Source organism: Panthera pardus, unplaced genomic scaffold (assembly GCF_024362965.1).
Source record: "Panthera pardus isolate Hobbes unplaced genomic scaffold, ASM2436296v1 HiC_scaffold_10, whole genome shotgun sequence".
Taxonomy (NCBI): domain Eukaryota; kingdom Metazoa; phylum Chordata; class Mammalia; order Carnivora; family Felidae; genus Panthera; species Panthera pardus.
In genome coordinates, this window is record NW_026526655.1 from 59,925,543 (window position 1) to 59,938,911 (window position 13,369).

A 13,369-nucleotide genomic window follows, 5' to 3' on the forward strand; every position below is an offset into this window, starting at 1 on the left:
TGATTTTTTAAAAAAAATTATAAGCACATTTTGAAACCAGAATACGTTTGATTTTCTCACACTGGTGGTCATTGATCTGCATTCATATTTAAGAAGAAATGGGGGCGCCTGGGTGGCTCAGTTGGTTAAGCATCCGACTTTGGCTCAGGTCATGATTTCACAGTTCGTGGGTTCCGGCCCCGCGTCGGGCTCTGTGATGACAGCTCAGAGCCTGGAGCCTGCTTCTGATTCTGTGTCTTTCTCTCTCTGCCCCTCCCCTGCTCAAGCTCTGTCTGTCTCTGTCTCCCAAAAATAAATGAATGAAAAAAAAATTTAAGAAGAAAAGCCACTGAACTCAGGAGAAATCTATTTAACCTGCAAAGTATTCAAAAGTTGCTGGAAAAGCTTAGCTCCTGTACAGTCTAGTGACCTTGTTAAGCAGGTATGTTAAACACTCAAATGTATCATTTTCTACAGGTGTTTTTGGTAAAAACATTCTTTTTTCTTTTTCATGTCCTACAGCAAATCTCATTATCCTTCTTGTGACCCTGTAGGCCTCTCATTTTCTTTTGGCTTGTTTGCAAGTTTTGAAATATTAACTGCATCTCCTGCTTCAGGAAAGGTTGCCTGGCTACTGTCCATTTTTAGAGTGTTAATTCTTTTACTTTGCCATTGCTACTTCAAATAACAGCATTTAATGCATTTTCAAAGAACCCAGACATAATTAAAAATCTCTTATCTTTATTAAGTACAGCAGTAGTTATTCTCATTTGGAAGACTAAGAGGAATATACATTGGGGGATATGTATCAATTTTGAATCATGTTGAAACTAAATTCAAATGTCAAAAGGTGTCAGTCATCATGAAATTGAGGGAAGGAGGCTGTCAGACATAGGATTCCAGCTTTTTTTTTAAATTTATTTTTATTTATTTTGAGAAAGTTACAGAGAGCAAGCAGGGGAGAGGCAGAGAGAGGAGACAGAATCCTCAGCAGGCTCCACACTGTCAACACAGAGCCCAACATGGGGCTCGAACTCACGAACTGTGAGATCATGACTTGAGTTGAAATCAAGAGTCCAATGCTTAACTGACTAAGCCACCCAGGCGCCCCAGGATACCAGCTTTTAAGTGAGGTAGGAATAAAGAAGAGTAAGTGAGCAAAAATGCCCAAGGGACCAGCTATCAGCTTCATCTCTCAGCTTTCAAAATTATCTAGAAAGGGAAAACTATATAATGGTGAAAATTTGTAGCCAATATTGAGGTCTACGAGATAGTGAAATGCTGAGCAACAAAGACATCAAGAAAATTCAGTGGCTTTTTAAAAACATTCTCTAGTAAATTCCAGACACTATGCTCCACTAGGCAGGAGGGAGAACACTGCATAAAACAACTCCCCTGGGGACCTTGAACTATGATATAAATGAACACAGAAAGGCATTTGCCTGCTTTAGCATTTCTCAAAGTGAACGTCCACTGTGAGATGTTAGGAGGGATTACAGCAGGACTTCTCAGACTCTTTAATATGTTAATGAACATTGGGAATCATTTCTAAGAATGGGGTAATTATGCAGTGGTTCCTAAATTTATTTGAAGATACCATCTTGGTTTTGTGCTTTTGCTTTGCAGTCGTGGGTCTGTTTTTGGAGGAACAGTTTGTGAACTTGTGAGACCAGTCTGGCCTGAAACACACGCTGGAAAATGCTAACATGAAAAATAGAGACATATTTGAGCTTGAAAGAATTTTAGAAATCTCTTCATCAAATATTTACTAAGTGCTTGAATCACTGAGAAACGGTATGAGGCCCCATCTCAGGCAGCTCTAAAATCCAGAGCCTTTTCGTAGCGGATAATAGCCAAAAAGCGGAATGACTCAAGTGTCCATCAACTGACAAGTGGTATATTCATATAAGTGAATAGTATTCAGCCACAGAAAGAAATGAAGTGCGGATACATGCTATGGCATGGATGAACCTTGAAAATGGTATGCCAGGTGAAAGAAACCAGATATAGAAGTCTACATATCATATAATTCCAGTTACACAAAATGTGCACAATAGGTAAATCCAGAGACAGAAAGCAGATAGTGGTTTCCAGAGACTGGGAGAGAGGGGATGAGGTGTGTCTGCTAATGAACATGCGCTCTCTCTTAGGAATGAGGGGAATGTTCTGGAATTAGTGACGATGGTTGAACTACCTTGTGAATATACTAAAAGCCACTGAATTTTACACTTTTAAGAGGGTGATTTTTATAGTATGTGAATTTTATTTCAATTAAAAAAAATCTGAGTCCCCACCATACCGAGTGGTTACCCCTCCCATATTATAGGAACTGAGGACAGCACCACCTTTTCTTGTCAACAATTATATTTAATGAAGATACTGTTATTTACAGAAGATATACATACATACAATTCCTACACATTAAATGTAGCCTAATTGTGAAAAGAGGAAAAAATGTACTCCAAAATTACATACTAAATAAAATAAATAAAAAGTAATCATTTGGCACAATATCTATTATATAGCAAATAAATAACTCTATACCATTGATTGAATGAACTATTTACAATCTATTTGAAAGTGCAAAACAATTGCTGAAAATTAAGATATCTGTAATAACATTTAAGTCCAGAAAATATGTGTTTTTTTAGTCAGTAACAATAATTAGCCAATAGTAAAGATTTTTAATGCCCAGGAAAATATTTTAATTTTGAAAAATGTTTTGTGCATATTGTGCTCTTTTGAAATGTTCTTTTCTTATCTTAACGCTGGCAATTTTTAGAACCTTGGAGTTTCTTAGTGGAATTCTTATGTATGTAATCCTGATTTGTGAGTTTAAAAAAGTTACATTGTAAACATAAATATTATTCTATATATCATCCAGAAATTATGGACCAGTCCTCCCTAAATTACATCAATAGCCATAATGTTTTATAGTAATGTGGTTGGGTTCAATTCCTTCAGAGGTAAGACTATGAAGATGCTAGAATACAAGTTATGGTTTGGATTTATGTGATTCCTCAACACCTTCCAAAACCCCCATGCTCCAAAATCAAGGTTGAGATAAAATTGTGAAACTATACCACCACAGCATTTGTAGCACATCTCACTCGGCCAACTCTCTGAGAAAAACTGTCAGGGGCTTGATATGTCTCTTGACAATGGTGTTTCTACCATTATCATCGGGACTTAATTTATGTTTCAGCAAAGAGGATGGCACAATTGGAAATAAAATAGTGTGACTACAAATTGGAGATTCCTATGCTAGAGTGTGAAAGCTTTATGCAAGTCAAAGAATTTCTTCTCTTACTATGACGCTGGTACGCTGCAGCCCTGACATGTCTCAGGGCGCGTTTCTGCTTGTTTTGTAGAATTTTCTAGTGACAATACAGTCAGTAGTAGCATAAATGGCATTTTTGAAAGACTGTGGACTGGAGGCAAACCATTGCTCTGGGCACTTTAAATGTCTACGGTCGACGAGGCTCTAATCTGTGTGACATCTGTGATAAAGTTCTCTGGTTGTCAATCACATTTAATTGCCGGACATAACTCCGGACATCCTGATGGTTCTTATTAGCTTGAGCTGCATCAGGATCTGTTGAAAGAGAAGAGAGCAAATTGGCATTGTGTAATATATGCATATAAGATACAGCTTTATTTTCCCCAATTATTTGTTACATTTACCATGGATTCCAAGTTTCCATTGAAACCTTTCAACATACCATATTCATTGAAATGTTTCCACTGGGATATTCCATCTCCTCTCTCCTACCCTTTTCTTCTCTGAAATCACCTATTTTGATCATTTTCCTTTGTTGTAAAAAAATGGCACCAAAGTGAAAGCATCACCTGATAGCCCCTGGTTATACATTAAAAATTGCTTCCTCTTTCCATCCCACCTGTGTCTCACACTCAGCTCTCTTCTCCCTTTGATACAGACAAGGACTAATGGCAAAAGACGTAGTTTTTTTTTTTTTTTAAAGTTTTATTTATTTATTTTTGACACAGAGAGAGAGTGGGAAGGGAGGAGAGAGGAAGAAAGAGAATCTCAAGCTGATAGGACAGAGCCCGATGTGGGGCTCGAACTCACAAACCATGAGATCATGACCCGAGCGGAATCCAAGAGTAAGACGCTTAACTGACTGAGCCACCCAGGCGCCCCAAGACATAGTTTTCAGTAGCTCCTAACAAAAGTGCTTAACACCTGGGCTGAACTGAAGCAAGCCAGTGAGATTAATAAATCTGACTCTCCTTGTTACTTGCAAAGAGTATACAGTATCACTGCATAGATGTGTGCTCTTTGAGACTGTTCACGGGTAGGGAAAAGCTCAGCTCATGCGCTGAAGTCATAACTTCTGCTAGACCTTCAATTCCCTGATGCTACTTGTTCGGAAATCCCAATTACTATTCTATTCTCACCTACTTCCCCAAGCATGTAAGCAATGGAGTCATCTGAAGTTCACAGATTTCTCCAAAACCAGGCTGAAAAAAGAATCAAATAAGTGTCCAGAGCCCTCTGCAGAGAATATATATGGGTGAGGAAGGCCAAATCTGACAGTGGTGAACTGGAAACCCAGGTCCCTTTGAAAGTGACTATTCAGCTCCCGCATGATGCTGCTGTCTGGGAATCTGCATTCTGAGTTGCCAGATCTTCCTATTTTTCTAGAGAAATGAAAAGTCTGGATTTCTTTCCTGGAATTTTTTAATGGCAACACTATTTCCAAATAAAAGGGGAAACATGTTCTGTGTAGACCCAACACTTCTGCTGTGGTCCATGGGCTACCTCTGCCCCATGGATCACCAGTAGGGGGCTCTTTTCTAAGCAGGGCACTGACATCACTCCCAAAGACAGTTAGAATGCCATCTGCATATGGGGTGGAGGGTAGTGTTGCAGGTCTGAACACAGAATAGCAGAGAGAAAATACAAAGGCCCCTACTTGCTCTAGGAAGAAACTCATCAGTATAATTATCACATATAAATAATACCACAGTGTTTAATTCCTCGCTTTTTCCCTGGCAGTGTACTCTATATGTACAATATACTGTAATTACATTGTACATATTCCCACAATGTTTACAAATCTATTCCTATAGCTTTATCTATAGACTGTTGACTTCAGAGCTGAGCAGCTGTTGTTTACCAGCAGTTACTGATAACTTCAACATATGCAGTGGATATTGTGTGTGTATATATATATATATATATATATATATACACACACACACACACACACACACACACACACACACACACACACATACACACATATATATAAAATCCCCCCAGCCCACCCCCACTTTTCTAGGAGAAGATGTAGGAGAATGTAGGATTTACTTCCAAAGAAGCTTATGGAACAAAACATATTCTATCACAGTTCTTTGATCTCACTGAGAACCTTCCCAAGGCTACAAACCCTCTCAGGCACAGAAATTTTGTGTTTCATTTCAGGAATTTTCTAGAGCCCCAAAGGGCCATGGGTTCATGGGCCTTGTTGTAGACTGACATCACTTATATATTCTCCTATTTCACTTGTATGGCTGCTTTAAGACCATGTCTTTATACATACAGTAAATTACTAGATGAAGAGATGTGAGACATTTTAATCCTTGCAGAATCCACGCAGGAACGGTTGACGACATGCAAGACTATTCCCATTTTGGAAGGAAGAGGAGGCACAGTCATTTGAGTAAAATTTTTAAAGGGCTACTTGCTCCCTAAGGAAAGATTACTTTTCATAGATTTTTTTCCCCCTCTGTACATTAAAAAGTGAGCAGTTTTCAGTTCTGGCATCCTGCATTAGCAAACCCTCACTTTGAGCCAGTCCTGGGCTAGGGAGGGTAAAGACAGCTCTGGTTAGTAAATTGAGAAACTTTTAGCCTCTTTTAGCACAAGGTTTATTGGAAGGGACAGTACTGGTAGCCTCAAAGTCACGTCCATCTCAAATGATCATGTTGGCTTAATGAGCCAAATGACTTTAAGTGACTCATACAATGAATTTAGCAAAGAACTTTTATAGGGGCCACCTTCTGACTCCCAGCCCAGCTCCAGGGAGCCAAAGCTCCACCCCCACCCAAAGTCCCAGCCCAGGAGACAGCAGCACTGGTCTGGCGAGCTGATCTGGTTCTGTGATGCAACCTAATCCCCATCGGTTTAAGGTTGCTATTTATTATTGGTAATGGTTTTATATTAAAGCATTGTATGGCAGCAGTTATTTTGCTATATGTTCAGATTTAGGAAGAACATCTTAAATTCACCTGAGAATACTAGAAATAGAATATGAATTCCTGTTATGGGACCTTTTACAAATGTGTTATACCCATTAATGCATTCTTGCAACACCCCAAGAGACAATAAATATTATCTTTCCCAGTTTATAAACGACAAAACTGAGTCATCAGGAATTGATGTGAGTTTCTCAACATCAAGCAGTGAGTCATAAAGAGTTGCTTTGAGGCAGGATTCGTTGGTGATCATGCCTTAGTCGTCTCTAGTCACACTAGAAAGAGCAAATTTATTCTCTTTAAGTTCATTCATAAAATAGTATTTCTATGGTTAGTTTCTAGTTCTACAGCTAGAAAATCCTTCAACTCAAGGCCTCTATCCCATGAGAATTCATGGTCCAAAGTGCCCCTGACACAATCAAATACTACCCAGACTTCTAGAATGTCTCAGTAGCCTCATTAAAAAGGACTTAATCACCCAGATCTAGATTGCAGCACACGGTAGCATTTAACTTACTGAAGGGCTGGCTCCTGCAGTATCTCACTGTTCTGGCAGTATTCGCAATCATGCGCTAAAAAGAATAGAGAAAAAAAGGAAGAATGAAATGCAAGTAAGCTTAGTGTATAGTCCATAAAGGAAACCAAACCATGATTTATTTCAGTAACACTTGAGCCCGTGAAAAACATTCTGTTCTGAGACATTGACTATCTGGAGGCAGCTGGTTGATGCAGAACAGGTTTCATTACTTGAAAGAGGCATCTATAGTCACACATACAAGGCACTTCTCAGATGAGGAGTACTAATGGCATAATTCTAGTTGAGTTGTTTGTGCCCCTGACATAAAAATCAGTCTGTTGTTTCTCAGACTGTGTCTTACTCCTCAGGACTCGTTTTCACCATCCCTTCCCAGAGGTCACTGTGAACTTGTAAGCAAATTTGTGACTATCCGAGATTTGGAGAAGGGTTAGCTTATCAAGTGCCTCATAAGAAACAGGACTCAGTAATGAGGCATTCGATTAGACTGAATATAATCAAAATATTCTACCTATACATTTTTCTCAACTCTGTGCATTACTGACCCTTCTAATCTTCCAGCCAAAGTGTGTGTTTTAATGTTAATCTCAATTATCTGATTTCCTCTCTCCTTCCTTCTTCTTCCTTTCTGATCATAACACTAATGCGTGCACATTTGAGAAAATGAATAAAAGTTAAGAGCAAAGTAGAAGTCACTTAGAATACACCTCCCAGAGTCACTTCATTAATATTTTAGTACAATTCCTTCTAATGCTTTAAAAATAAGTAAGTAAAAATTTTTCAAACAATTGAAGTCATATTTTACATATGTATTTCTGTTGTGATATACGTTTTTTCACGTGGCATTGTGACTGTTTTCCATGCCACTTGCATTTTAAAGCATTTTTAAAAAACGAGTAGGTATTCAACTTTATGGATGGATGGTAACTTATTTAACCTTTGTTAATTTTGTCATTAAGTGATCCTCTCAGTTTCTTTGCAATGTTTTGGTTGCCATAAAGACTTATAAGTGAATTTTTTATACTGCACTCAACTTAGTTTAAGACAAAGAAGAAAGGAGGAAAAATATGAAGGGCAGAAACATGAGGAAAAACATCCATGAGACCATTTCTCAGCCAGAATGTATGCACATTTCTTGCTGATGGTATTTGAACAGCAGCTGGGACCCTTAGACTCTGTATATTGTCTCAGGACACCTTTGCTGCTCAGACTCTAAAGGGGGTCCCGCGGAGATGGTGGATTAATTCTAACACGAGCAGAAAATTGATCAGGCTCCAGCCAGGGAAAGAGATTTTCTTATCTCTGAGTGGCCATGTAATTCTAGTCCTTGCTTTCTTCTCTCATGGACCCTCGGCTTGCCAAAGTATACAAAATGACTGAGAAATCTTCTGTAGTGTTAAAACAGACAAACAAAACCCCAACTTATTTGGCAGGGAAAAAAAAAAACTCACAGAAGAGTCAAAGCTTTACAAGCGTATGTGAACACTGATCGCAGCCTGCTGAATACTGAGGCTTTGCGGACTCTGTCAAGCATTAAGTGACATGCGTCTGCACTGGGTAATTTCTCATACACAGAGAGGCAATCGGAAAAGTTTGAACGTCATTTTCATAAAAGATCCTAAAAACCAGCATGTCTGTTGGTCAGCATGTGAAATATACTACAAATACCTCCAAGAAAACGTAACATACAATGTAGAATTAGCCTCTGATATATGGAGCCCTGAAATAAACAGTAACTATGATAATTTTCCTGCTAATTTACTGTAAGTTGTTTTTTCACTTCTGTAAAGGCTTTGCATCGGAAGGGCACGAGTATATTCTGTGTGGAATTATTGTAATTCTTCAGATACTGAATGGAGTGTAATTACTGAAAACCTAGGGAAATGCTGCCAGAGTGCCCCTCTGAAGAATAATAAAACAATTAGCAGGGGTCAGAAACCTCTTCCTATACCATTTTGTAGGGAGTAATTGTTCTGCTTTTTAGTTTTGAAAGCTAAAACATTTCATTCTGACTTCGGTTTTAGACTACTCTTTACAGCTATACTCTGAGGCTTCATAATTTTTAGCTCATTATGTGGTTTAAAATGTGAGAACAATTGTTTAAATCAGTAATTTCCAGCTCTGGAGTTCATTCTACCTTTCTAAATCTTTGATTAATTCTAACAATGGTTTTAATTTTGACGTATCCTTTTTAATTGTACTCAGAGGTAACTTCAGTTTAACTTTGAAATCCAAACCTGGCTTTGCAACAAGGCCCATTGTTTTCCTCCGTGAGGTCCGCAGGGAAATGCTGCAAAATGTAAACCCTCGGTAACCGCCTGTGAACCCCACCAGCACTGCCAGGCGATGCATAGTTACGGAATGCTTTCACAAGGCCAAAGAAGGGTTAACTTGATATTTTGACTCCACCCTCTTTTGCACCCATGGACACCTGCACTATGCTGTTAACAGCTGCACCCAGCTACCAGGCTCTCTCCTGGGTTGCCAAAAGAGGCTTCAGAAGTCCCCTTCTTCAAGTGTTTGCAAGGTGCATAATGCCTTTTATAGCCTGCCTGTCAACAGCAGCTTCCCACTGTTCGGATGCATCCAGCGAGAGCTACTCGTTCTCGCCAAGGCCAGCCCCTTCCATTTTTAGACATTTCTAACTATTAGACATTTCTTTATCATTCTCAGTCAAAGTCATTTTCCCTCTGCTTTTCACCCACCGATCCTCGTTGTGAGCTCTGGAGCCACAGCATATACATTTAGTTCCTTCTTATCAGGACAGTTCTTCAAACACGAGAAGACAACCATTGTGGATGTCTCCCCACCTCCCAAGTCTTTTCTGGTTCAATCTATATATTGCCAATTCTGGGGCGCCTGGGTGGCTCAGTCAGTTAAGCACCTGACTCTTTTTTAATTTAATTTTATTTTTTTGTAACGTTTATTTTATTTATTTTTGAGACAGAGAGAGACAGAGCATGAACGGGGGAGGGGCAGAGAGAGAGGGAGACACAGAATCGGAAGCAGGCTCCAGGCTCTGAGCCATCAGCCCAGAGCCCGACTCGGGGCTCGAACTCACGGACCTCGAGATCATGACCTGAGCCGAAGTCGGCCGCTTAACCGACTGAGCCACCAAGGCGCCCCAGCACCTGACTCTTGATTTCGGCTCAGGTCATGATCTCTCACGGTTTGTGAATTTGAGCCCTGCCTCGGGCTCCATGCTGACAGTGTGGAGTCTGCTTGGGATTCTCTGCCTCTCTCTCTCTCTCTCTCTCTCTCTCTCTCTCTCTGTGTCTGTCTCTGCCCCTCCCCTGCTCTCTCTCTCTCCCCCAAAATAAATAAATAAACTTCAAAATAAAATAAAAATTGTGAAGTATTGCCAATTGCTTTAACAATTTTCCATAAGACCGGTTCGGGTCTCTTTAAGGCAGTCTCTAGCACGGTGCCCTGGATTAAGCAAATCACAGAGTGCAGAAGAAGAATTATTTTCCTTCCTTGATCTAGATGATGCTACATATCTGAGTCCACAATTTAAAGAAAAGTCACCTTACTGACATCTGTTGAACTACTAGCGGATAAAACCTCTGAACCCATTTCATTGAGCTGCTGTTTGGACACAGCTTCATTCTCTGTAGATGTGCAGTTGATTTCTTGGCCCAAAGTGGAGGATTTTGCATTTATCTGCTTAGAGTCTTTCTATCCTTCTGCAGACTTAAGCCTTACATGTTGTTTTTGACGGCAAACAGCCATTCATTCACTGGTGTTCTCAGTTAAGGTTGGCAGAAACTAAGGTTAAAGAGAAACACAGGCTTTGTTATCCAACTACCACAGCAGGGATGAAGCCAAAGATTATACCCTAGGCTCGCTGATCCTGCCGGAGCAGGCTGGCCCGCCTGGAGCAGGCCAGGCAGCTTTCCTATAATGCCAGGCGGTGGGGAAATACTTGCTTACTCCAAGGCAGAGCTTCCCATCTTTTTCCCCCATCTCAGCAACCCTGAGGTTTATGACACACTCCCTTTCGCAACTGGCTTATTAAAATAGCAGTTTGTACGTGGGGGGTGAAGTGAGGAGAATATGCTCCTTTCGAAGGCGCTCTCACCATCAGTATAGGTGGACGGTGTGACCCCCCCGCTCCACACCTGAACTGATTTTGATGTGTCCCCACCACCCCCACTGGGAATCTCCACCTCAGAGTTGCAAGGGCCCTCGCCAAGAAAGCAGTCCACAGTTAGAAGTTAGAACCTTGGGGTTCCACGTTTCAGATCGCACACAGCCACCCCCCCTTTTTCCAGAGACTAATTCTAGGTCCAGGTCTTCAGCGTTTATTTGCACAAATTAATATGTTCGTGCGGTTCCTCACCCGGGAGGCTAGGAGATGGGCCCATAGGAAGGCTGATGAATTTACCTCAGGACATGAACTCATGGAGGGAAGCTCAGGAAGAAAAAAGGAGGTAGCAAGCCAAGGACTCTGTAACTACCCTCAAGTTCTTATTTCTTTAGCTGAAAACAGAGTGATTCAGAAGCAGAAGTCTTTCCCAGGGCCTGCCTTACAAGATCCCCAGTACAAAGGTGCTGTCCATAGGAAGGGGCGAGTGGCTGTCTACACTCCAACCCGGCACGGGCAAGTGGCCCTGAGGCTGCAGTTCCAAACACATTTCCCTCCAGCTCTGATGCAGGTAATTCCCCTTGAATCCTGTGAAGGGTCGGAGGCGCTTCTCAGACTGGGCCCTTGGCCTGGACCTCCCTGTTTACCTTTCTGTGGTACCGTGCCCTCAGGAGTGGGCTGGCCAACTTCTGCCTTTGTGCCTATCCAGACAGGTTGATAACCTAGCAGGCTGTCTCCAGCTTTTCTGGCCACCTCTATATTGACTTTGGTCCCCCGGGCCCAGCTTTCCCTTAGCTCTCCCATCCTTGAAGAGGAACAGGCTTTTCTGTCTATTTTTCAAGTTCAGACCAGCAGGCCCTCCAGGCAATGCCACCTTGCACTGTTACACTCTCTTGACCTCCCTCCCACAGACAGACAGCTGCCAGGACAGCCTCCCTCTTCACAGGCTATGTGGCCTCTCAGCTCGGAGTCCTTTGAGGAGCCGCTCCTGGACTTCAGCCCTCTTTTAAATGCCTACCCTGAACAGTTTGGCCTTTCCTTCTCTTGCCACTTGAGATCTTTGCCAACCTTGTTCTTAATGTTTCCCACGTTACCTTTTCTTATTTCTGCCCCTACTGATTTGACTCTGCGTCCATCTGAATGCCTATCAAATAAAAAAAAACTCTGTCAATAATTCCTTGCTGAGCATGTGTAAAACCACATCTATATCACCTGATTATTTTATCAGATCCTCATATATTTAGGACAGGACTTTTTTCCCCACAAGATCTAGAAATATAGTCTCTCACCTACAAGGATGGTGCCCATGATAGCAACCAAGTAGAATTAACTGCATGGTAAGGAACAGAGATAAAAGACAAAAAGGCCCGGGAGCTCAGCCAGGCTCCACTATATGCATTTTTGAGGAAGAACCCTGAGCCCTGTCCCCTGGCTATGGATCTTTAATATCCAAGAGGTGTGTGACATACAGATATGCACATGTTAACGTGCAAGATGCTCACAGTACATTGTACATATCATGGCCATGGGACATGGTAGCTCAGGTGCCTGTCCAGGCAAATGCAGACTATTGTGCTTCTCTGCATTCAGGAAAGGACAATGAGAGGCAGACGCAGCACCACAGGTAGGAGGGGAGGTAGGATGATGTCCAGTTAGGAACAGAAAGAAGGCTGAGGGAATCATCTTGCATAAACTATCAGTAATGCAAAGTGCTTGGGAAATTCCGCTTAATCAAGTGTTCTAATAAAATAGAAAACACTTTTGGATTAAATCCCAAACTGGAATATAACTGGGTTATTCTTTTATTGGGTGCTAGAGAAGTATCAGTGAACAAAACTGATTAAATACCTGGTCTAGGACACTTATATTCTAGTGGGGAAGACAGACAAGTAAAGAAGAATGTTTGAGGGTGGTCAGGAAAGACCACTTGGAGGAGGGGACACATGAGCTGAGACCCGAATGATGAGAAAGCCCAGATAGGTGAAGACTAGCAGAGAGACAGTTTCAGGCAAAGGTAGCAACTAAATGCAAAGGCCCCAAGGCAGGGGAAAAAAAAAAAAAAAAAAAAGAAAAAAGGTTGGTTTTGCCAACTTGGATTGAATACAGAGAAGATGAAGTGTGAGGTGAGGCTGGATGGTGCTCAGGGTAACAAGTCTGGATTTGATTACATTATGTTGTTGTATTTAACATGGTTTTGTTTTCCTCTTGATATAGCTCAAGTTACCTCTCTTTGTGCCTTTGGACATCTCTTTTATTATTATTGTAAACTAGTTTCTATATCTTTTTTTGCTTTTAATATTTCACATGTTTATGTTTTACCTTCTTCACTATAAATAATTTCCTAATGGTCAAAGATGATGGGATTTCTTTGCATTTCCTAGCAAAACCCTTTGCCAGAACAGTCAACACATACTGCATTGCTTTGAAACATATTTTTTGGAAAATCTGCTTTTAGCCCAGTTTGTGAGTTCTATATAAAGAGATAAACTTGCAAGGTCCTCTTGTAGGTTTTTATTGTGTTGGAAAGTTCTGAGAACTGCATGTAT

General features: G+C 40.9%; 1 protein-coding gene across 9 annotated transcripts in view; it reads right to left on the minus strand.

The window, feature by feature from the left end:
• Positions 1-2,325: 2,325 nt before the first annotated feature.
• The window catches only part of RAPGEF4 (Rap guanine nucleotide exchange factor 4), a 290,079-nt gene continuing 279,035 nt past the window's right edge, over positions 2,326-13,369 (minus strand). For all 9 annotated transcript variants that reach the window (XM_053907653.1, XM_053907652.1, XM_053907656.1 and 6 more), the window contains 2 exons: positions 6,719-6,773; positions 2,326-3,574 (listed from right to left, as the gene is read on the minus strand). In XM_053907653.1, coding sequence (XP_053763628.1) covers positions 3,447-3,574; positions 6,719-6,773 — 183 coding nt within the window. In that variant the 3' untranslated portion in view covers positions 2,326-3,446. The remainder of the gene's footprint in view (positions 3,575-6,718; positions 6,774-13,369) is intronic.